At 40.9% G+C, this 25,119-nt stretch overlaps 1 protein-coding gene across 1 annotated transcript in view; it reads right to left on the bottom strand.

Moving 5' to 3' along the window:
• Positions 1-2,722: 2,722 nt before the first annotated feature.
• eprs1 (glutamyl-prolyl-tRNA synthetase 1) overlaps positions 2,723-25,119 on the bottom strand; it is a 58,777-nt gene continuing 36,380 nt past the window's right edge. The window contains exons 18-32 of the mRNA XM_055639718.1: positions 24,743-25,099; positions 22,589-22,822; positions 21,773-22,026; positions 20,357-20,408; positions 17,183-17,392; positions 16,904-16,976; positions 15,914-15,993; positions 13,812-13,913; positions 12,313-12,468; positions 11,696-11,893; positions 11,061-11,234; positions 9,351-9,511; positions 6,252-6,330; positions 4,316-4,380; positions 2,723-3,080 (exon numbers count right to left, since the gene is read on the bottom strand). Coding sequence (XP_055495693.1) covers positions 2,930-3,080; positions 4,316-4,380; positions 6,252-6,330; positions 9,351-9,511; positions 11,061-11,234; positions 11,696-11,893; positions 12,313-12,468; positions 13,812-13,913; positions 15,914-15,993; positions 16,904-16,976; positions 17,183-17,392; positions 20,357-20,408; positions 21,773-22,026; positions 22,589-22,822; positions 24,743-25,099 — 2,346 coding nt within the window. The 3' untranslated portion in view covers positions 2,723-2,929. The remainder of the gene's footprint in view (positions 3,081-4,315; positions 4,381-6,251; positions 6,331-9,350; positions 9,512-11,060; positions 11,235-11,695; positions 11,894-12,312; positions 12,469-13,811; positions 13,914-15,913; positions 15,994-16,903; positions 16,977-17,182; positions 17,393-20,356; positions 20,409-21,772; positions 22,027-22,588; positions 22,823-24,742; positions 25,100-25,119) is intronic.

The raw sequence follows: 25,119 nt of genomic DNA, 5'->3' as shown, positions 1-25,119 counted from the left end.
TATCATACGAGGCTATATTTTTGAAGATCATTTTACAGAACATGGAATCATATTGTTACTATTGCCAATCATGGACAATTGCTATTTTCATTTTAAACCGAAGATAGACACAAAATGCTGTAGTAACTTAACGGGGCAGGCAGTATCTCTAGGGAAGGAATGGTGACGTTTCGGGTTGAGACCGTTCTTCAGACTAGTTAGGGAAAAGGGAAACGAGAGACATAGACAATGATTATAGAGAGATAAAGAACAATGAATGAAAGATATACATCTCTAAAAAAGTAACGATGATAAAGGAAACAGGCCACTGTTAGCTGTTTGCTGAGTGACGAGGAGCTGGTGCGACTTGGGTGGGGGAGGGATAGAGTGAGAGAGGGAATGCTTGGACTACTTGAAGTTAGAGAAATCAAAACTCATACTAATGGACTGTAAGCTGCACAAGCAAAATATGAGATGTTGTTCCTCCAATTTGTGTATAGCCTCACCGGTGGGTGCTGTGAGGGGTCAGTTGGGCTGTTGGCCAGTGGGTGCTGTGAGGGGTCAGTCTGGCATTCGGCCGGCCGGTGGGTGCTGTGAGGGGTCAGTCGGCTGGCCGGTGAGCGGTCGGTCAGTCGGCCGGCCGGTGTTGCAGCGAGCGAGCGGACTGACGGAGCTATGGGGGTGCAGGGCAGTGCTGCTCCCCACCATGTTGGCATTCGGTGTAATCGTGGCATCGGGTGAGCTGCTGCTGATGATCCAGAAGGTCATGCTGGCCTGAGTGGATGCGCTGAGCGGATACGTACGGAGCCCGCAGCCGGTCCCAAAGCATCTCCAGCTCCAGCCGTTGGCAGCTCTGGAAGGGGGGCGAGTTAGGGTTAGGGTTAGGTATTTTCCTCTCAATGGAAGATGCCTTAGCCTTTCCCCAGCCTGGCACTGCCCCAGGCCCACTATGGCTGTGATCCCCACTCTGCACACTGGCAGTCAGTGGGGTTCAGTAAACGGGGGAATGCACAGGATCTGCCCTCACCCATTAATTAGGCGGGTTCAGGAGCCGGTGAAACCCAGAACCTCTGCGGCAGTCTCACTCAACATACACCTCCAGTTAGACTCACAATTATATTAATTATATTATTTTAAAATAATATAATTATATATAACTCCAGTTATATTATATGGCATAATATGATATGGAGTTATATTATATGGTATAATAATTATATGGTAATTATTATATGGTATAATTATTGGTTTAAATAGACCACAGCACGGAATTAGGCACCCCATAGAGTAATATGAGCATTGAGCACTAGATGGCGCTTACTTTTTCGATCTAATTTTGTAATTAGCTTAGTGTGCAACTTTTGGCACTGACAAGTTATGAATTCCTTCTCAATTATAATTTATTTAAATCTGTGCCAAATATCAAGTAGATACCAGACATGGGTCACAAAAATCTAATCCTAGAAACATTTTCGATGCTCCATCCACGGCCTAATAGCAAAATTAAGCCATTTGACCCATTGACTGTTCTGCTATTAGATTATGGCTGATGTATTTTTCCCTCTCGACCTGCCTTCTCTCTGTAATCTTTGATGCACTTACTAATCAAGAACTGCACTTTATTTTGCATTCAGTTTTGAGAAGGATGTCATTAAGCTGGTAAGAGTGTAAAGATGATTTACAAAAATGTTGCCAGGATGTGAAGGCCTAAGTTTAGGGTGAAGTTGGGTAGCCTGGGCCTTTATTCCTTAGAGTTTAGAAGTTTAAGATGTGTATAAAATCACGAGAAGCATAAACAAGGTGAATACAGTCTTTTCCCCAGGGCAAGGCAATCAAATACTAGATTAAATATGTTTAAGGTGAGGGTTAAAATAAAAAAGTGTTACTTTTTCAGAGGGTAGTTGAAAGGAACGCGCTGCCAGAGGATAGTTTGAGGCAGTAACTACAACGGCATTTAAAAGGCACTTGGACAGGAACATGGATAAGAAAGGGTCAGAGCAGTATGGGCAAATGGGACAGCTAATACGCGGAATCTTGGTCGGGATAAACGAGTTGGGCTGAAGGGCCTGTTCCTGTGTTGTATGACTGACTATCAGATGAGATTAGAAGGGAATCAGCTGAGAGCATTTAACTAAGCAGTGTTGGAGAATGGTTTGAGGAGAATGGTGTATTCGTGTAAGAGTATAGTTGAGAAGGAACGGATGGGATTGTTTTCCCTTTATTTAAATCACACTGTATGGGTCTTTGATAATTGTTTCAGAACTGAAGTATTACTTGAACTTTAATTTTGAAGTTTCAATATTTCAAGAAAAATAAGCACAAAATTTGATACAATGGCAGATTCAAGAACTCTGGATAGAAAAAAGATTAGAAATACACATGGCAATTACCAAGTATTTGAAATTCTTGATTTTTTCTTATTTAGATTTGAGAAATGTTTGGACGATAACCAAGGAGAAAGAACCGTTCACATTGTCAACTTACAATCCAGAAGGACAAATTTAATGTGTTTGAACTTTAAGAGGCTGGGCCACTTACAATAATTTTTAAATCTTGAACATTAAAATCAAGTATAAGGGAATAGCCTAATTTTGTAATATGATTAATATAATAGTATAGGTAATTAATCCTATTTAGAAATGTATTTTTCTCCATTTTTTTTGATAAGCAAAAGATTTGGAAATATTTTTCCTATTTTGATACCAAAACACTACACTGTTTAAATCAAACAAAAACACAAATGTATTCATTAAACGTTTACTAATGTTAAGTAGGGTATCTGTTCTGGATTTATTTTTGACAATCATTAGCTCTCAAGGTTTTGTCCTTGTTATTCATAGTTAATTTCTTATAACTAGATAAAAATACACAAAGATGAAAGCAACTGGTATTTAGTCTTATAAAAACATTTATAGACAAAGACATGATTTTCCCACTATTCACATCTTCATTAGTAACTACGCCCAAAAAGTACATAATGTTGAGCAGGCTCTTTGCCACTGATGCACATTGCTCCATGCTGTAATTCACGAAGAGGTTTGAAAGGGATACACAGGCTCTTGGCTCCCATGGATGGTGCTCCAGGCTCAATATCCTGATCCCTACAACACACACACAAAAAACAATTATTTTTCCAAGAATGGCATAGTGGCAAAGTAAACAATAGCCAAATAATTTAAAAGAACAAATTACCCGTTTTTCGATACAATTGATATTTGTAAAAAAGAGGCTGACAAAATTACTTTGATTTTACTTGCAAGAAGTTAACAAAAGGGTGATGAAGGCAAGGTCACAGACAATGTATATACGGACTTCAGCAAGGCCTTTGACATGGTTCCGCATGGTAGGCTGATCTGGAAGGTTAGCTTGCATAGCTCCAGGGTGAGCTAGTTGCCTGGAAACAGAGTTGGCTTCGAGAATGACAGAGGGTGGTGGTAAATGGTTGTTTTTTTAAACTGGAGTTCCCTGAAAGTACTGTCCTGGGTAGATAGGGTGGTAAAGGCTGCTTTTGGTACATTGGCCTTAATTGGTCAAGTGTATTGAGCAACTTTGTTATAGTCGTCAGAACGTTGGTGAGACCGCATTTGGAGTATTACGTTCAGTTTTAGTCAACCTGCTTTGAGGGATGTCAGTCATAGCCCTTCAGCCCAACTTGCCATGCTAACCAAGATGCCCCATTGACACAAGCCCACCGACTTGCATTTGCTCCATTTCCTTCAAACCTTTCCTATCCATATACAAGTATGTTACATGACAGCACAAGGCATGACAGCAACGTTTGTTATAGTCTGTCAGAACATGACAGCTAACGTTTTGGTACATAAGACAACTTTGCATGGTTTTGGTGAGACCGCATTTGGAGTATTACGTTCAGTTTTAGTCAACCTGCTTTGAGGGATGTCAGTCATAGCCCTTCAGCCCAACTTGCCATGCTAACCAAGATGCCCCATTGACACAAGCCCACCGACTTGCATTTGCTCCATTTCCTTCAAACCTTTCCTATCCATATACAAGTATGTTACATGACAGCACAAAGGCATGACAGCTAACGTGCATAAGACAAATGGCATGGTTTTTTTTAAAATAACATTGAGGCATAAGGTTTGGCTATGACTGCTGGAAGACCACTTTCTTTTTAAATGCCACAGATTATTTTGTCTTCAGCCAGTTTATCGGATTTTTAACAATTCCTTAAAGCCCACATATATTAAAAAATGTATCCAAGAATAAATTCTACATCTTTGACAATTATGTAGAATTTTATTCATGGTACAAATATATCTGACAACAGCAATACAAAACACTCAATACATAGATGATCAATGTTTGCTATTACCTAGTTGTTGTTTTCTTGATCCAGTCTTCACATTCTATGCTACCACAAAAAGGAATCTGAACAATCTGAAAGAGAAACAATGATATCGACTAACATTAGTACAATCAATGGGAATGCTCGAGATGGAAAAATAAAACACCACTGCTTTTTTGATAAAGATGAAATGCACACGAGAACTTGGTGTTTTTAATCAACATAGGTACACAACTTTTTATCCGAAATTCCGGAAATCGAAAAGCTTCGAAAACCGGACATTTTTTCCAGGATGTCGTCTGCACACCAAAGCTCGCGTTTGGCGCCAAACCTGACCCGAAACGACCTACGGTCAACCCAGGTCTGTACTACTGTAGCGGCTGCCTCCTCCCCGGAGACCGAGGAGACACTTAAACATCTGTAAATTATTGCTTAAATGTTAGTCAGTTAGTTTGGAGGGCTTTTTTTGGTGGTGGGGGGGGGGGGGGGGGGGGGGAAGGGGTGAAGGGGGTGGGGGGGGGGGGGGGTGAAGGGGGAAACTTTAATTTTTAGTCCCCTCCCTGGTCGGAGAGGCGGGGAGCGGGCAATGCCTTATCGGGTCGCCGTGCAGTAAGCTCCGGAGTGCTGTGGCCGCCGACTCCCAACATCGCGGAGCTGGGGCTGTGGGCATCCGGCCGCGGGCGGCGTCGGTTGGAGCTCCGACCCCAGCGAACTCGATCCCTGGCACTCCAAATCCAGCGCGGCCCGCGGCCGGCCGGCCGCAGCCCCAGCTCCGCGATGTTGGGAGTCGGCGGCCACAGCGCTCCGGAGCTTACCGCACGGCGACCCTGTAAGGCATTGCCCGCTCCCCACCGGTATCCCAGCGCTGCGCCACCGCCGACTCTCAACATCGCGGAGCTGGGGCTGCGGAGCCAGGGATCGAGTTCGCCGGGGTCGGAGCTCCAAATGGCGCGGCCTGAGGGCTACAAGTGCCAACTCCCAACATCACGGAGCTGGGGCTGCGGAGCCAGGCATCGAGTTCGCCGAGGTCGGAGCTGCAACAGACGCCGCCCGCAGCCCCAGCTCCACGATGTTGGGAGTCGGCGGCCACAGCACTCCGGAGCTTAGGGGCGACTTGGAAAGGCATTGCCCCCTCCCCCCTCTCCCCCAGGTACAATAAAAGCCCCCCAAACTAGCTGATAAAATTTCCAAACTAACTGACTAACATTTAAGCAATGGGGAGGAGGCAGCCGCTCCAGACTTTCCAAGCCACCTAAACCTAATCTACGCTAAAAATCTTCCATTCCGAAATCCGAAAAATTCCGAAATCCGAGAAGTGTCTGGTCCCAAGGCTTTCGGATAAAAGGTTGTGTACCTGTACCACATAGGCCTGTGATTGCAATTGGCACTCATTCAATTTAATTAGCAGCGTTGCTAATTACATTGAAAAATACAGCCTGGGAACAAACACTAGGGCTAATCGAATTTCCATGGTGACCATTGATTACCCACTCACACTAATTTTAATTTTACCTCACCTTCACATGCATTCCCTACATACAAGGGCAATTTTGAGGTGGCCAATTAACCTACAAACCCACACCTGGGGATGTAGGCGGAAACTGGAGGAAACCCAGGTGGACAGGGGGAGAACATGCAAGCTCCACAGACAAACACCCAAGATCAGGATCAAACCTGAGTTTCTGACTGCACCACAGTGCCGCCCCTGGACTTGCGTTTTACAAGACCATGTTGAGACCAAAGATCTTATAACGGAGCTATAAGATCTTTGGTTGAGACTCCCCTAATACAATGCCCATACGTTTGACAAAGAATAGGAATAACACAAAAGACTTTTGAGCAATTTGTCTTACTTGCTTGCATTTGAATAAACTCCAATTAGGTACTAACCTACTGTATCACATTTTCCACACAAATACCTCTCTCATGCAAAGGAAGCAGTAATTAAGTGAGATTTTCATACCTTTCTTGAATCTAACTCCTGCTGAAATTGTTCCATTGTGTCAGCCAAAACCATATGGTCCTTTAAATCCTGTGCAGCCCTTATTGTGATGCAGGAAGAAAAAAAAATCCTAAATATTACAAGCTTCAACATAGAAAACAGCTGAATAGAAATTAGACTCTTTATTGAATTGACTTTGCCTTTGATACAGACGATTTGCTGTGAATGGATAAACAATACAATTCCCCTGGTAAAAAGGCAACACCAATCAACCATTGATACACTAGAGTAATACTATTATGCACAGAATCACGTTATGAGTAATGTTTAATAATTTTAATGTAAAAACATTTTAAACAGTAGCCAAAGAAAGTAATTTCAGTATTTGATTAAAAGTATTGCAATAAAAAATTACATTATATTGTCATATTTTAACAAGGAAATAAGATTTTGAATTTGTCAACGTAAGGAGCAGGTACATTATTTATTGTTAAACTACTAGGAAGAGCAGCAATATTAATCGATGTAGTAATCCCAGTTAAGATATTCACACATGGACTTGGAGATTCCAGTGTTCGAGAACTGTATTTTCCACTACACCTTTATTTGAAATTTCTTTATTATTCCGTCCAAGCTGAACAAATAGAAGACACAATCATATTACAACACAAAAACAGGTCTTTCATCCTACTATATTCACAACACCCTTTATAGAGTCATAGAGTGAAACAGCATGGAAACAGGCCCTTTGGCCCAACGCCCACACCGGCCAACGTGTCCCAGCTAGATTAGTCCCACCTGCCTGAGTTTGGTCCATATCCCTCCTATCCATTTAACTGTCTCTTAAACTATTTCATTATATTAATCCCATTTAACAACATTTGGCCCATAGCTTTCTATGCCATGGATATTCACTGTAAGGAAGTATGACATGCTACATGTAGGAAATTAACGATACAATTCAGAACTGTAAGTTCTCAACTGTTAAAAGTAACCAAGGAAGTAGTTAGCAGTTAGAGCAGCGATTCTCAACCGGGGTCCCCGGAACGTTAGGGTTCCACGAGAGGTCACGAGGGGTTCCAAGAGATATAGTGATAAATTGGCTAATTATATGTAATGGTTCAGCGCCATCTCAGCGCCTTCTGCCGGCCCGCTCACCTCTGGCAGTGCGGGCGGTGGAGTTTACTCCTGCGTCAGCACGATCAAGGGACTAATTGAGGTTACTCGTGCTGAAACAGGAGTAAGCTCCACCACCCGCACTGCCAGAGGCGAGCGGGCTGGCAGAAGGCGCTGAGATAGCGGTCGGTTCCACTGTCTGGTCCCGGCGGCCGCTTGCAGCCACCTGAGCTACTCCCCTCCCCGGCCACAATACCGTGGCACCGCGCCCGGAACGCCGCACAGCGGTGAGCGAGTTTCTGGCATGATCCCCCCCCCCCACCCTCTCATTCTCAACGCTCATTCAATAAGATCACAACTGATTCCTTGTCCCGGTGTGCTCCCACTTTACCGCTGGCCACCTACTTCCCTACACGCTCAGTAAGGCTAAGCATTTACTGCACAATTTTATTTTTCCCGAAGCATTAGCAAGCCGCCAGCCTCTGGAAAAATTGCATTGCGTCTTCTGGGGAAAGATACTTTTGAAGACTTCATAAAAAGTCGACAGCTGCTGTATGGCATCCGATTTAATTACATTTTAATTACTCAGACTTTGACAGTCCAGCACCCACATAAATAGTGAACCCATCTTTTGTGTTACAGAAATGTTCCATTAAATGGCTGTGAATCCCCAATATCCTAAAAGGCCGTTTATTCTGCCAAATCCCAACAAGATTATTAAGTTTGTTTTTTTTGCATTTTAAACTTGAAAATCTGAATAAACCAGACAGAAATATATATATTTTGCCTTATGAACTTTAAGTTTAAAAGGTGCAGGAGTAGAATACTTTTTTCGGCCCTGAGTGCCAATTATTTCACCGCCAAAAAGGTTCAATGTGAAATCATTTCCCCAAAACTCAGTACCCCTAAAATTGGCAATTAAAGTCCTCTACATTCCCAATTGTTTAAACAAGTTGAAACGTATTAATGTACACAGGGAAAAGACAAGGAATTATAGCTTAAGGTAGAAGGGCTAATCTTTTTTTATTTAAAAAGCATTTTCAGGAAGGCTAACATTTACGCACAATTTTAATTTCCCGCCCATATTCCCTGACTCCGCTATTTTTAAGAGCCCTATCTAACTCTCTCTTGAAAGCATCCAGAGAACCTGCCTCCACCGCACTCAGACTCGTCACTCTGTGAGAAAAAGTGTCTCCTCGACTCCGTTCTAAGAAAATTTGTTCTGAATCCTTTGTTCCGAATCCTATTTGTTCTGAACCCTTTCAAAGAGCAAAATGGAAAGCACCAATGCTAGCTATGAGTGGGGCACTTTATCAGTAGAAGATTGCCTGGGTGGGGATAGCTATGTGTGGGGCACTTTATCAGTAGAAGATTGCCTGGGTGGGGATGACCTGTGGTTTTCATTCAAAAATGTCAGAGTTTAAAACAAAGATGAAACGCCCCCGGGATTATCTGGAGTCACATTTGTGTCAAATGATTTCCTCATTAATAAAACAACAGAAAGCTTCTGTCTCACTGGGTGGTGATGGAGAAATTTGCGAATGATGGGTTTTTTGTCAACAAATTTGCAAAACTGTAAATTTATAATGCATTTTCAAGTCACATCTTAAGTCACGTCTGGAGGTGGCAGTGTTCCGTGCATTTGCACCCTTGTACTTTTTGGCGGTTGAGGTGCTGCCCAAATGGCTAACTAATTTTATTGATGGGTATAAACTTTAGCCACTTTACACCTGTGGTGGAGGGTTAGTAAGTTACCTGATTGACCTTTCCCCGTCCCCAGGATCATCTCTGATGGCATTTAAAAGAAAAAGCATATATTTCACGTAGGCATGAAGCCAAATTGGTAATGGTGTATGCTCTCCTCTTTTTGCACGAGTTATCCAAGATAAACATCATCAGAAGTATGTCTGAGAAAAAGGGTACCTTAATAAAATGGTCGAACTGCAATGCATGCCAAGGTTGGGTGAATTCTTCAGATTTGTACTATTTTCTTAGAATGTGTACCTGTTATAAAGATTGGTTTGGATTTCCTCCAATAAAATCTTCAACTTTGTCTCAGCAGCACCCTCAGGAACCGTGAGTTTACTGGCAGTATCTCTTCTGACAGCTACAAATTGGTGATTTTTCATGTCTCGTGGTCCAACTTCGAGCCTGATGGGGACACCCTGAAATTAGAAATTTAAAATATCCTACTACCACTTCTTCATCGAAAATAAAATCATCTTGTTCTAGTGTTGGGTTCCGATGCTGCACGTCGCTCTCGAAACAATAAACTAGACCATCAGGAATGTTAACTAAAATGAGCAATGTCCATCATGCTTGCATTGCATTTGTCAGATATGCACCATACCAACATTCTCAGCAGTAATTCCATTTACTGATATACAAAAAGCAAAATATTGCAGTGGAGGAAGATCTAAAACATAAATATGCGGAAAACAAAAGTCAGGCTATACCTTGGGGAAATAATAGAGTTAAGATAAATAATATCATGTATTATATTGTTTAAGAAGGAACTGCAGATGCTGGAAAATCGAAGGTAGACAAAAATGGTGGAGAAACTCAGCGGGCGAGGCAGCATCTATGGAGCGAAGTAAATAGGCAACGTTTTGGGTCAAAACCCTTCTTCTACTTTCATGTATTATATTTACTGGAACTAAAGCATTTTCTGACTTTCTTGTTTCAGGTTAATTGAACTAGATGAGTTACTAGTCATATTGTAGCTGCAGGACATTGAAACCTATTGTGCAAAAAAAGATTAAAGCCACAGAACAAATGGTTTGTAAGGCTGAATTCAGCCCACTTGATGGTTTCATTAATCTCCCATTGACCAGCAAGCTGCCTGTACTGGCCATTCCAGCATAAAGCAAAGGTCGGAAATTCAGATTAAAAGATAAATTCTGACACAAAAATACAAGAGACATTAAGAAATACAAAAATCACATCAGTCATCGTCATGGCTACTTTGTCACCAAAAGCACCTTTCAATGAACAATCAATAGTAATGACCCAAGGCTAACAGGCTGTCTAATAGTTTGAATGTTTATGTATGAATATACTAAAATATTCACAGCCATTTTAGGTTGTTGGAAATAAACAGAGTAGCATGTTTAGCAGGTAGATTGGCAAATGTGGGATGCTGACAACACTGCTAGATTCCAAAAGGAGACTAACATTTAAGAGACGTTAATATAGGTTTAGAGGGATGCGAGCCAAATGTAGTTGGGACATTTTGACTGGTGTAGGCAAGATGGCCCAAAGGGCCCTATTCCACACTGTAAGATTATATGACACAGCACAACCAAATTGACAGTGGCAAAGACATCTCAGTTAATTCAGGGTCTTCTCATTCAGGTTCCAAAGCCTTCATAAGCAGTTCAGATTACCAATCATGCCACTCCCAATAAAAAAAGTGCCTTCAGTGCATGAAGATCCTAACTGCAAAAACTCTGAGGGCAATATAAAACTGAAACGTGTTCAGGTCCCAGGATGACGGCTAATTCCTATGCCTTGCCCTTGACAATTGTTGTTTTCTGCATGGTGGAAGCTAGGAGGATACGATAGCAAATTAGTGGAGCCTTGAAAAAGTATTTCACATGTTATCTCAAATCATCAATAACTGTAACTTATTGAGGTGAAATCAGAGTGCACTTTGGAAACACAACTAACCCAAGAAATGTCTTAAATTTGAATTTAAACAACTTATCCACTCACTTTCAACTCCCAATGGTTGAACTTCCAGCCAGGTGAATAATTATCCCTCAAGTCAGCTCGAGCACGGACTCCAGCATTAATCAATCGGTCAAGATATTGACTGCACTTCTTTATTAAAGATTCTTTGTCCTCTTCTGAGAGGTTGTTAGTGATACCACAAGGTATTATTATAACCTGCAAAAAATTAGTAATTAATTGTGAAACAACAGATCCATGCATTGATTTGCTTAGCAAATGGAAATTCTGATAAATTTGTACTTTGCTCGTGTGAATATATTATCTATTTATTATCATTAAAATTTATATCCTTGGCTTTCAGAACTCAAAGTCAGTGTTCTATTCTCTGGTCTGAATAATTATCTGAAAAGTAATTAATCTTTGAATGTAATCACAGAATAGAACATTCTACCTTACCAAATAACTGTTTTACTCTTTTATCTACAGTATCCAATATTCCATGAGAACTGCTATGGGAGATTTGATATCATAACATTTGCAAAATGAAAACCTTTATTATTGCATTACCATGTATTACTTGTCTTCCCACAAACTACAGTTCAAATTTAACTTCTGATTGAACATGCAATTAACACAAGCCCATTAATCGGCCAACCCGTCACAAACAAAATACATACCTGCACACAAGCAACTCGTGGAGGTAATATTAGTCCCTGGTTATCACCATGGATCATGGTCATGACCCCAATTGTACGGGTTGTAATTCCCCAAGAGTTTTGATATGCAAATTGTTTCTCTCCAGGTTTCATTGGATCTTCAAAAACGATCTCAAACATCTTTGCAAAATTCTGTCCCAAGTGGTGTGAAGTGGCACCCTACAATTTTAAAATTATACATCAAATGCTATTCAATACCAGAGAAATTCATCTCCTATAAACGCACTATTGAAATTAATTCAATCTATCTAACTGAAAGGGAAAAAAAGTACAATTTGATCGATCCAAAATCATTAGACTTGAGACCCTAAGTAAAGATTGTTGAATATTGTTCAATAGAGTATTACAATCATGTAATTTTAACATTAAAATACATTTGAAAGATTTTTTTCAAAATAGTTAAAAATACAGGCTCCACAGAAAGTTGATATTTATTGAATTTCAACTGTAGCAAACTCACAGCCATTTTTTTTCAGTGTTATTTTGCAGAACACTTGAAATAAAATACTTAATTGTTTTGCAGGTTCAATGAAAATTTCAGATCCCATAATACCATCTAGATTCTTGCATATACACACCTGGATAGCTCTTCCACTGGCGGATACAAAGGCCTCCACTGTAGTTGTATAGTCACCACCTGCAAACTTTTCTTTCCCAGTTTTTCTTCCTTTCACCACAGGGATTGCAAGCAACTCCTCATACACTCGTGCATAGAGTTCCAGAATTTGCAAGACCTACAACAGTAAATTTCAGTCAATAAATGTAAAGTTTGCAATAATGCCCAGTTCATAATGCAGGAATACTCACATTTTGAAAACAGATAACATTTGAAAAGAAAGACAAATGGGTCTTTTAGCTTTTATTATCCTTTGGTTGAACAATCTTTTTCCGAACATTTTTTTTACAATAAGTGAATGCATCAGATTTGCTACAAACAGCAGCAGATAAATGTCAAATTAGGCTAATATGACTGCTTATGGTTGGTCTAAAGGGCAATTGGCAAGTACAGTAAACCTTTGTTTTAACAGACCCTTTTATAATGGATTTTGATTATAGCAGACGGACCAACTGATGCTACCCGACTCGCAAGGCCGTCACTTTGTCCACTCGGCCTCTTCCCTCCCACCCCCTCCTGCAGTCGCTGACATACCATCTTGGAAGATGTCAGTGACTGAGGTAGGAGGAGGAAAGGGAAGTGGCGGAGTGGAAAGCGATGGGAGGAGGCGGTGTTGGGGTGGGGAGAGAATAGCGGAGTGGACAAAGCAGCGGAAGGAGGAGAAAGTGGTGATGGAGCAGGAAACGGACAATGCGACGGCCAACAGAAAGAAGCGGCAGCTGATGAGAGTGGAGGAAGCCCCATGGTAACCAAGTGCGGCTTGTCATTGGCAGCAGCCTGAAGAAAGCACTGCCGGTCAGGGGCTACAACGAGTAGCGACAACAGCCTTGTCAACTGGACCGTGTGACAGCTGGTGACGAAAGGCTCGCTGGTGTAGACCACGGCATCGGCACCTAGTTTTAAGGTGAAACTACACAAAGTACTGGAATAACTGAATCAGTCTGAAGGGTCCCAACCTGTAACTTCACCTATCCATGTTATGCAAATACTACCTGATCTACTGCGTCACTCCAGCACTTTGTGTTCTTTTGTGTATTAACCAGCATCTGCAATTCTTTGTTTCCACTATTAATCAGTTATAGTGGACAATCAGCAATAACGGACACCGTTTCCCGCTCGATGGTCCAGTATATTGAGGGTTAACTATTCAACATTTGGATTCCTCCAATGTCCGGGCTAAAACTGAAATTCGGCCCAGTGGCTCATAGTAGCAGCTAATTTGCATTCTCATTAACATCATGCACCAAACAAAATCCCAAGCTATAAACTTGACACATCCAGTAAAGTGTAACCATAAACCATGCCCATGTAAACTATAGTATGACAACAATGTAGTACAGATGAATGGTTAACTGTGACCAAAGTTAATTGTTTTAAATGAATGTTTTCACATGCACAAGGATACAAGTTATTGAAAATAATATTTAGGAATAGTGAACTGCAACCCTCTCAATGCCTTACCTCTTCTGTGGCTTCCTCACGACTAGCAAACGCTGTGTGTCCTTCCTGCCATAAGAACTCACGAGTGCGTAGAAATGGTTGTGGATGCTTAAATTCCCAGCGCTGTGGAGCAAATGCAAAATAAAACTTTTCACTGTACCTCGCTACACGTGACAATAATAATCAAACCAAATGTAATCACATAATTCTAACTTTTACAAACAATAATAAATGACTGTAAAAGAAAATACTGAATGTTTACGTCTTCACTACAGAAAATAACAAGTAGAGGAAATTGAAAAGCAGCCAAGACAGCAAGTTTTTAAAATATAAAGTACCAAGGTGGATGAATTTAAGATTGAAATGCAAGGATTAGTGATAAGAAAGCTCCAGACCTTCTCCCCAATGGAGGGACATATAGGAAAAATATTTTCTTATGGTTCATTAGTATTTATGAAGAACACGAAAAAGTTTGACTAAAGTTGCAATGTCGTTAGAAGTTTGAAACCCCATATTTTATTGTTGAATTCTGACTGGTTTTTAGGTATGGTTATCACACTTTTTTCCCCTTTCAGCAACTGAGGAACAGATGGAGCAGGAGCTGACGTAGGTCAGGCAGTTTCTCAACCCTCTCACCATTTCATAAGGTTATGGTTAATTGATTCTTGGACCCGACACTACGTTCCTGCACTCTCCCAAACCTAACTTCTTTATAGTTTAAACTAGACTAAGTGGGACCTGTTGGGTCCCAGTCACACGGGAGGCCTGGTCCCCCAACGCAACCCATTTCCCAACGCAATATTCCACCACTCACCAGTTCTCCCAACGCAACCATTTCCCCCAATGAAATATTCCACCACTCACCCATAGCCCCTTACTGCGCATGAGTGGCTGACGGGTTCCCGTTGTGACGCCCCTGATCCCCCTTCCTCCCCCCCACTCTGCCCCTTGTTCTTCCCCCCACGCACTCACTCCATCCCCTCTCAAACCTCCCCCATCCACTCTTTGCGGCTCTCCTGCAGCGCAGCCATTCCCGCTGATTGGGTTCCCATTGGGATGTGTGTGGGCCGTGGGGGTGATGTGTTGGCCGGGAGCAGGAGCCAGCGTGGGGGACTAGAGTATTGTATTGCATTGTATTCAAATTTATTGTCATTGTCTCAATTAGAGAAGAAGGGGCTGGAGCTCACGGTGCGATAGGAATTCACAGCGGCCGCTGGACGTTCTCCTCTGCTGGGATCAGATTTTCCGCTTTCAATTGGCGACATCTTTCCAGTCCCTCAGAAAATTGTGGGACTAGAAACCTCGCCAGCCATCCTCAGCTCCAGTAAAGACGCGATGGCGCAAGAAGAGGCGGACCGGGGTAAAGACGCGATGGCGCAGGAAGGGGCATTGATCGGCACACGCGTGGTTTTTAAGATTTTTTAAACCTGTTACATTAGACCACCGATTGGAACGGAACTTGGTGAAAACGGCGAGTCAGCTGGTGAAAAATCGTAGCGCTATTGCGTACTGTTTATACGCAAATAGAATGATTGCGCAAACTGGAAGATAACAAGATCAGAGCTTTAGTTATGTATAGATGTCAGTAATTTTCTGCCTTGAATATATCTTTCAGCTCACAAGGCTGGTGAAACCCGAAGAATACAAGTTTCCAAGAACAAATTCCTCATCTCAATCTGAAATACATTATTCTGAAATATTAGCTCGTTCTAGACAATGCTACTGAAGGAAACATCCTAGCTGCAACCAGGCTTTCAATCCCCTTCACAATCTTACATATTTCAGCAAGTCACATCCCATTCTTCTATATTTTATGTCGCACTACCCTGCTTAGCCTTCCTTCCTATGCCATTTATTTAATACCATAAAGCATTCTGAAGTTCCTTATAATGAAATATCTGAATTAGCTACTGTAAAATGCAGAAGAGTGGTCAGTACAATTTTGCTAATTGTAAAAAAAAGACCAATCCACGCGGCGCTGAATGACAGATTTCTCCTGATTTCTCCTTTCCTTCATAATGTTACCTAATTTCCACTGACCTTACTAGCTTTTGTATAATCAAACTTGGAATTAAACAAATACACAATAAAATATATTAATGCAAGCAAACTTCAATACCTACCACTACATTGCACCATTGATTGAGCTTGATTGGTAAATCACGATGTGATTGGACCCATTTGGCATAAGCTGGGTACATAGCTAACAAAATGAACACAAGAGAAAATTAGCCCTCATCATTGAAACAAATAGCTCTTCTTCACAAGAGAAACATTTTTAAACATTTACTTCTGGCGAATAGCCAAACATATCAATCTTTCCAAGACCCTGTATAACCTGATAAGTATTTCCAGCACTTTAGTTTTACTAGTTTCACTATGAGGATGGCAAGTTTTTCATGCTGTGTTCGAGCCAAAATGATTATGACATCCTACAGGTGCCACCAGAATTATGAGTAGGCTTCATTACGGTAGTTCAGAAAAACACCATTTCCACTATTTTGGAAATTTTGTAATTGGAGGCGCAAGTTAAAGAATTTTGCTAATGAAAAATGGAAGAGGTTAGAAGCTTTTATTTATAAAGTAGATGACTATCAAGATAATGGAAGGTCCTACCAAAAACAGCCGTGGACATCAAAAAAAGTGGCTAAATATTTGAAGGAGGAAACATTTATTATAGAAAATGAGTTCAATTGGAGGCTTATTCCAGAGCCATCAAAGAACCTGAAAGATTGCAAATTCAATCACTCTAGTAGATCTTGTGCTTTGTGTAGGTTGGTAAAAGTACTCCAGGTCTGCCGAGTTAGATGAATGTTGGAGAAAGTGTAACATTTCGCAGAGAGCAAGGAATGCACTAAGAGGTTCTTCTGATGTCCAGAATTACACGGTATCGTCAACTTTTAAGAGTAAAATAACAGGGCATTTTTCTTATTGGCAATTTGAGGCATTTTACTTTGATTAAATTGGCTTCTCTGTTTAGCAGCTACAAAATTAGATGTTAATCACTTAGAGGTGTCTCGATGGCATTCCAAGATATTCTGTAATTCATTATGGTCATATCATAGCTATCAGTAATAAAAGGCAATAAAAGATTTGATTAAGATATTTCATACCAGTTTCACTTGTTGGTCGAACAGCAATTGGTTCTGCCAGCTCCGTTTTCCCTGATCTCGTAACCCAGGCAACCTAATTTAATTAAAATGATAATTAATTACTTCAAAGTAATCTACATCGTTAGAATACAATGTTTTAAATACTATTTCAAATGAACGAAAATTGCGGATTTTGTGGACCAAGTGAATGAAAACATGGTTGTACCCACTGAATAAATTCAAGGCTGATAGTCAAGTCAATTAGATTTCACATGGATTGTCAAGTAAATTTATTCTTACCTCCGGGGCAAAATCTGCTATATGAGATTTCTCCTTCTCGAGGGCTGCTTGTGACACAAACATGGGGAAGTAACAGTTTTCCACCCCCATTTTTTTAATCTCACGGTCGAAGAACTCTTTGATGGCTTCCCAGATAGCATATGACCATGGACGGAGAATATAGCAGCCACTAACATCATAATATTCAATCAATTCGGATTTTGTAATGACCTGGATTCAGCCAAGGAAAACAACACGTTAAAAAAGACCTCTATACAATAAGAACAAATATTGCATATTATAACGACTGTTCAGGCAAAAGGACAGCTATAATCTTAGTGTTATTATAACATTTTCTGAGTTTAATGAAATTCATAACAAATGCGTTATTAGTACATTTTCACTCTTCATTTGTACATCGTACATGGCAACTGTGCCAATAGCCTATCTCGTATTTTTCTTCTTTTGCTGTTTTGGTCTGTGTTTACTTATACAGTGCCCTCCATAATGTTTGGGATAAAGACCCATCCTTTATTTATTTGCCTCTGTATTCATTATCAGATTTTATTAAAGGCCATTGTCAGATTTTGGTTTCACCATGTAGAAATTACAGCTGTGTTTATACATAGTCCCCCCATTTCAGGGCACCATAATGTTTGGGACACATGGCTTCACAGGCGTAATTGCTCAGATGTGTTTAATTGTGTCCTTAATGCAGGTATAAGAGAGCTCTCAGCACCTAGTCAATCACCTTTGGAAACTTTTATTGCTGTTTATCAACATGTGGATCAACGTTGTGCCAATGAAAGTCAAAGAAGCCATTGTGAGACTGAGAAACAAGAATAAAACTGTTACAGACATCAGCCATACCTTAGGCTTACCAAAATCAACTGTTTAGAACATCATTAAGAAGAAAGAGAGCACTGATGAGCTTACTAATCGCAAAGGGATTGGCAGGCCAAGGAAGACCTCCACAGCTGATGACAGAAGAATTTTCTCTATAATAAAGAAAAATCCCCAACACCTGTCTGACAGATCAGAAATAGTCCTCAGGTGTGGATTTGTCAATGATCACTGTCCGCAGAAGACTTCATGAACAGAAATACTGCTACACTGCAAGATGCAAATCACTGGTTAACTGCAAAAATAGGATGGCCACGTTACTGTTTGCCAAGAAGTACTTAAAAGAGCAGCCACAGTTCTTGACAAAGATCTTGTGGACAGATGAGACGAAGATTAACCTAAATCAGAGTGATGGCAAGACCAAACTATGGAGGAGAGAAGGAACTGCCCAAGGTCCAAACCATACCATGTCATCTGTGAAACGCAGTGGTAGAGGTGGTATGGCCAGGGCATTAATGGCTGCTGAAGGTACTGGCTCACTTATCTTGATTGATGAGACAACTGCTGATGGTAGTAGCATAATGAATTCCGAAGTGTATAGACACATCCTATCTGCACAAGTTCAAACAAATGCCTCAAATCTCATTGACCGGCAGTTCATTCTACAGCAAGACGATGATGCCAAACATACTGCTAAAGCAACATAGGAGTTTTTAAAAACTAAAAAATTGTAAATTCTTGAGTGGCCATGTCAATCACCCGATCTAAACCCAATTGAGCATGCCTTTTATATGCTGAAAGAAAACTGAAGGGAACTAGCCACCAAAACAAGGAAAAACTAAAGATGACTGCAATTCAGGCCTGGCAGAGCATCGCCAGAGAAGACACCCAGCAACTGGTCATGTCCATGAATCGCAGATTTCAAGCAGTCATTGCATGCAAAGGATATGCAACAAAATACTAAACATGGCTATTTTCGTTTACATGACATTGCTGTCCCAAACATTAAGATGTCCTGAATTTGGGGGGGGGGGGGGGGGGGGGGGGGGGGGGGAGTATGTATAAACACAGCTGTAATGTCTACATGGTGAAACCAAAATGTAGAAAAATGCCCTTTATTAAAAGCTGACAATGTGCACTTTAACCACATGTGATTTTTTTTCCCCAATTACAAATCTCAAATTGTGGAATACAGAGGCAAATAAATAAATAAACGCTAGGTCTTTGTCCCAAACATTATGAAGGACACAGTGTTTTTAGTGTGCCTTTTAGTTTTTATATTATGTGAGGGTGGGGGTTGGGGGAAACTTTTTTAAATCTCTTTCCTTCACGGAGCTGCAACTTTTTCATCGTATCTCCATCTGCACTGAGGCTTTAACATCGTGGAGCTGGCAGTCCGTTTGTTAGGGATTGACTGCAGGAGCTCCAACCGCAGGAGCTTCTGGAGTCCAGTGCGAGTGTGGACGGCTTTCTGACTGTTCGGCGGACAGGGGCTGCAGAGGGAGTGACAGCGGTCGGTACAACTCTGGTCACATCGTGGTGAAGGAGCGTGTGTGTGGTCAGGATATTGAAATGATGGCTGTGGGTCTCCGCTTAGGCTGTGTGCCCTGGGGATTCTCACACTCCGTTGTGGTGGCAGTTTAATTTTTATGTGGTTATGTATCTTGTTGCTTTTTTGACTGTTGGCAAATCAAATTCCTTGCATGGTTACATACTTGGCTAATAAATTAACTACAAATGAATTACAATTACAATCAGGAAGACATCTTACTGCTGTAATAACGTGAAGAAGCCGAAAACAACTTCATAATCAAGGCAGGAATTGATCAATGCAGGTTAAAACGAACCTCATGCTTCTTAGATATTTCAATTTAGAATTAAAATGTTTTTAATTTATTGGTTATTTACTCATAATTAAAATGTTTTTAATTACGAGTTATTTTTAAACTCAGTTGACAGACAGACAGACAGACAGACAGACAGACAGACAGACAGACAGACAGACAGACAGACAGACAGACAGATAACCACATTCAACAAAAACAAATAGAAAAGTAAGTAACAATATCGGACTATACTACAAAAATAATGGCGGGTGCTTTCAAACCATCACAATTAATGTATCATAGCAGATACCAACAATCAAGACAGCTCATATGCTACGCCAAGTGCAATTGCTGTTTGCAGGAATGCACTATTGAGTACACCAAAACACTTTCGCTAATTACACTGAATGGGCACAAAAGCATTTGGGTTGGTTTCAGGGCAACTCAATAGCACGAAAATGCCATTCACACAACTATAATACTACTTCCTGTCCGGCTAATAAAGAAAAGATAATCACACACTTACTTGTGAATACCAATCTGCCAGATTCTCCTCTTTTTTAGCTTCGAGGCCCAATCTATAAAAAGAGCATCAGTCAGAAGCAATAGTGACTAATAATTAGTAATAGGAATAACTCCCTCACATGCTTTACATTTCTAGTTTCACATTCCTAGAAGTATAACAAAATTAACCTTCTGATTATTCAATAAATTCTACATTTAAAGTTTTTAAATTCTAGCAGAATCTAAATTTTATAATAAAAAGTTCTTGGGCCCATTTTCAAAAATATTTCCATACTTCCAGACTCCATGACAAAAGCAAAATTCCACAGGCAATGCACTAATAAAATATATCTCTTCTTGCGCCTTTATAAACTCTATGTAGCATTATTGAGAGCATCTTAAGGTTTATTTGAGGAATTCTACATCATAGAAAGATAGCATTCAATCCACTTATGTGTGCTTATCCTTTTAATGAATTACTGCTCCTCTTGGATTTTAAAGACAATTGAACAAACATTTATCATCAATAATTCCATGAGTTTGATGTTGAACACAATATCAACGTAATGGTCTACAAAAATGTAGCATAGTAAGTGTGCCGACACCGATGCTCAGAAGGTATTCTCAGACCATGGGCGGGAGTAGGTTTGGATGCATTCTTTTATTTGGTACTTGGCCCATCTTTTTCCCAACCATTTCCACTGACATCTGGTAGCAAAATGTTTAGCACATGTATCCCTCACTTTCATGAGGAGCAAATAAAATGTAACATTAACATTTGTTTCAAGCATGTCAACGGTATCCTAAACGTGACCTTCCCAGTTCCTGCTTTTGCTCAGGAAATCCAAGGTAGATTCAAAGATATATGCAGGTGTGCCCACATAAGTGTGTCATTATTTGGCATTTAACAACTTCTATAAAAGTAAACGCTTATTTAAAAATTGAATCAAATGCAGACAGATTAAATGAGGTTGTATTCCCGACTTGACAATTTTTGTGCTATCAGAGTGAATTTCCCATTTGATCGGATTTTCAGATTGGGGCCAAATGGGAACTCAAAATATGGGCAGCCAAGGTGGCGCAGCGATAGAGTTGCTGCCTTACAGTGCTGGAGGCCCGGGTTGGATCCAGACTACGGGTGCTGTCTGTACGGAGTTTGTACGTTCTCCCTGTGACCACATGTGTTTTTTCCAAAATCTTCGGTCCTCCATTCCAAAGACGTGCAGGTTTGTAGGTTAATTGGCTTGGTGTATGTGTAAATTGGCCCTTTGTGTGTAGGATCGTGTTAGTGTGCTGAGATCGCAGGTTGGCGCGGATTCGGTGGGCTGAAGGGCCTGTTTCCGTGCTGTGTCTCTCGGTTTCCAAATAATGATCTTGTTTATCAAGTCTCTACTCTTAGCAGCGCCATTTTATTAAATGTGTCTGGATGTTTACTCACCGGGTCTGCTTCTTCGCCCCTTGACCTTCACCAGCGCCTCCACTGCTTGAACCTTGCTCCTGCTCTTTTGATGTGTTTTTCTTGTTTTCCTCTTGTTTTTCAGATTTATTCTGCTTCTCAGATTTATTTTGTTTCTCTTTCTTATTTTTGCTCCGGTCATCACCACCAGCAGCTGGTTTATACTCTGATCCCGTTAAAGCTTTGTACTGGACCTTCAAATCAAGAAGCAAGGCAATAGCAGCATCCATCAAAGCCTGGAAAAATTAAGGGAGAGACATGAAAAAATGATGAAACCAAATTTAGATTGCATAATGTCACTAAGATCATGTTACATTAAACTATAATATACACTAAACTTATAGAACCAAAAATGGAAAACCTAATCCATCAGGAAGGCCTTCCTGCCCTGGGGATAAGAAGAGTATTGACTCAATTCAGGACAACCCAAGTCATGTGTTTAAGATGTGTGGGCAGTGCACTTCTAGTTTTATTGACTGAGATTGGTGCCAATTTAACGAGTTTTTTGGACTCCACTATACGAGGAACGAAGCTAATGAATATAGAAATATTTCTCAGCAATATGGGATTGTTTCCAGCTTCTAATGGAAGGTAGCATCCTGAATGTCAGTGTTATTATCCAAATCTTCATTTATAATTCATACCTTGGTCAATGCCTTCCTTCAACTTAAATATCCATCTCAGTTTGAGCAGAGAAGCACATTTCTTTGGACTATAACAAACTGAACGCATGGCTACTTTTTACTCTTTTCTATGACTCGCAATGGGTTCAATAATTGAAAAATCCTACTGTGTTACCTTTGAAACTTTCTCTGCTTTAAGTTTGCGTACAACCTCTCCTTGTTCTGCCACCTTGCTATACAGTGTTTTCTCTTCAAGTCCCGACGCTTCTGTAGAGCAGACGACCCTGGCTGGAGTTACTGCTTCTGCCACTACAACAGGTGACTTTCCTGGTTTATATTCCTCACCAGTCTTCTGTTTAAACTCAGTTTTTAAGTCTTTAAGTATTTTCACTGCTTCATCCACCTGAACCTGAACCATAAAGAGATAATTGTATAAAAACAAAAATTAAACAAAATAGAAACACATAGAAATCCAGAAACTGTTAGATAGAAATAAACATATACGGTTTCTGAATCAGCATGCTTCTTTGTCTTCATATTGCACTTGCATTGCAAGTAAAATAACCACAATTTTGTTTTCAAATTACACACAAATAGACCACCTTTGTATTTGTGATGTGAAATCACAAAAAAGGTGATAGAATTTTTTTACGAGCGGAAAAGGGGGATGTACTGATATTTTGTGCTAAATAAGTGACAAGTGTTGAACCACCACATCGTCAAGCTGTCAACTAAACTCAAAGTCTACAAAGCAGTTGTGCTTTCCAGCCTGCTCTATGGCTGTGAAACGTGGACCTTGTAGAGGAATCACATCCGTCAACTTGAGAAGTCCCATATGCGCTCGTAACGGTCCACCATTGATTGGCATTCGCTGGCAGGACAAAGTGCCCAACCTTGAAGTATTGGATAGATCCAGCTTCACAAGCATCGAGGCAATGATCATCAAAGCACAACTCCGATGGACTGGGCACGTCATCAGGATGGATGAAACCCGCATGCCTCTTCTATGGCGCGCTCTCCCAAGGAGAAAGGAAACATGGGCATCCGAGGAAGTGGTACAAAGATTGCGTCAAGGACCATCTCCACTATTGTGGTCTTGCGCCCAAGCAACTGGAAGCTTGCGCCAGCGACAGCACACGCTGGCGCGCAGCAGTGTGAACAGCAGCCAGCAGCTTCGAGGAGTGCCGTCTACAGCGACTTACCAAAGCCAGCGAGAGGAGGAAGGCTGCCCCCCACGATTACCTTTATCTGCCCCCACTGCCCTTGAGTGTGCGGCTCATGAATTGGACTTGTGAGCCGTCAGATCTCACCAGAATTGAGACTGCACAACCCGCCATCGTCGTTACAGAAGCGCCACCACCATAACAACTTGAAAGGAAAATCCTCATCTCCTCTCAATCTTCCATAGTGCCACTTTTGACTGAGCCAAGAGAATGTATATCAATCCAAGGCCTGGACTACCAGGCAGAAGACTTCACTATTCCAATATTTCAACATGTATTTCTGAATGCTTGGCTAGTGAGAATATATGCAGAATAAAACAATAGTGTAGCTAGATTAGGATAGAAAATATCCACCTCACCACACCTTAAAAATACGGCTGCTTCATCGTCCCATGCTTGCATCAATTAAAAGTTATTACATATTGTGAAAAAGGCTAAGGAAATTTTAACAATTCAATGCAAGACAGTGATTGCATCATTAGAGACTTTATGTAGAAAGCAAGTGGAAAGCTAGTTTCATCTGAAATAAAGAAAGAAAATGCTACAAAACACAGGTCAGGCAGCATCTGCGAAAAGAGAAATGGTCAAGGTTTCAGGTCCAAAGTGTTATGCCCTTGTCCCACTTAGGAAACCTGAACGGAAACCTCTGGAGACTTTGCGCCCCACCCAAGGTTTCCGTGCGGTTCCCGGAGGTTGCAGGTGGTTGCAGGTAGTGGAAGCAGGTGGGGAGACTGACAAACACCTCTGGGAACCGCATGGAAACCAGAGGTTTCCGTTCAGGTTTCCTAAGTGGGACAGGGGCTTTACAGGACCAGTCTGATACGGGTCTTTGACCAGAAACCCTTCCCATTTCTTCCCAGATACCATTTGACCTTCTGAGTTTTTCAAGTATTTTTTTTTCTTTACATTTCCAGTGCCTATCGTTTTATTTTCCAGTTGGTTTTATATGCTTGATTTACATTTACCTATATTTTGGCATCGTGAGGAACCAGTTAAATAACAAAAGTTCAATCAAAGCTAATTAAAAACCTGCAATTATTTGTCAGTGAAAAGCAATTATACTTGTTTACATATTCTAAAGAGGAAGTAAAGTTGAAACAATGTACCTTGGCTGCTTTTTCAGCTTTGAGTTTTCGAACCACCTCTCCTTGTTGAGACACCTTGTCATAGAGAACTTTGCTAATATTCGTGTCTGTGGTCTTGGGTGCAGGGAGAGGACTGTCATTTGATGCTGGTGGCTTGCCAGGCTTGTATTCAGTACCACTCTTTTGCTTATATTCAGCCTTTAAAGTTACCAATCCTTTAATTGCAATATCCACCTCCTCTTTCGATGCTTTCTTTACCTTTAGTTCACGCACCACCTCACCTTGTTGAGCTACTTTATTGTAAAGTGCATTAAGGTTTATTGCATCATTTGTTGAGGCAGGTGATGAAACATTTGTAGCTGCAGAATCAGTTTTAACCTAAAGGAATTTAAAAAAAA

Source organism: Leucoraja erinacea, chromosome 8 (genome assembly GCF_028641065.1).
Source record: "Leucoraja erinacea ecotype New England chromosome 8, Leri_hhj_1, whole genome shotgun sequence".
In the NCBI taxonomy this organism is placed as follows: domain Eukaryota; kingdom Metazoa; phylum Chordata; class Chondrichthyes; order Rajiformes; family Rajidae; genus Leucoraja; species Leucoraja erinaceus.
This window is presented reverse-complemented; position numbering and strand designations above follow the sequence as displayed.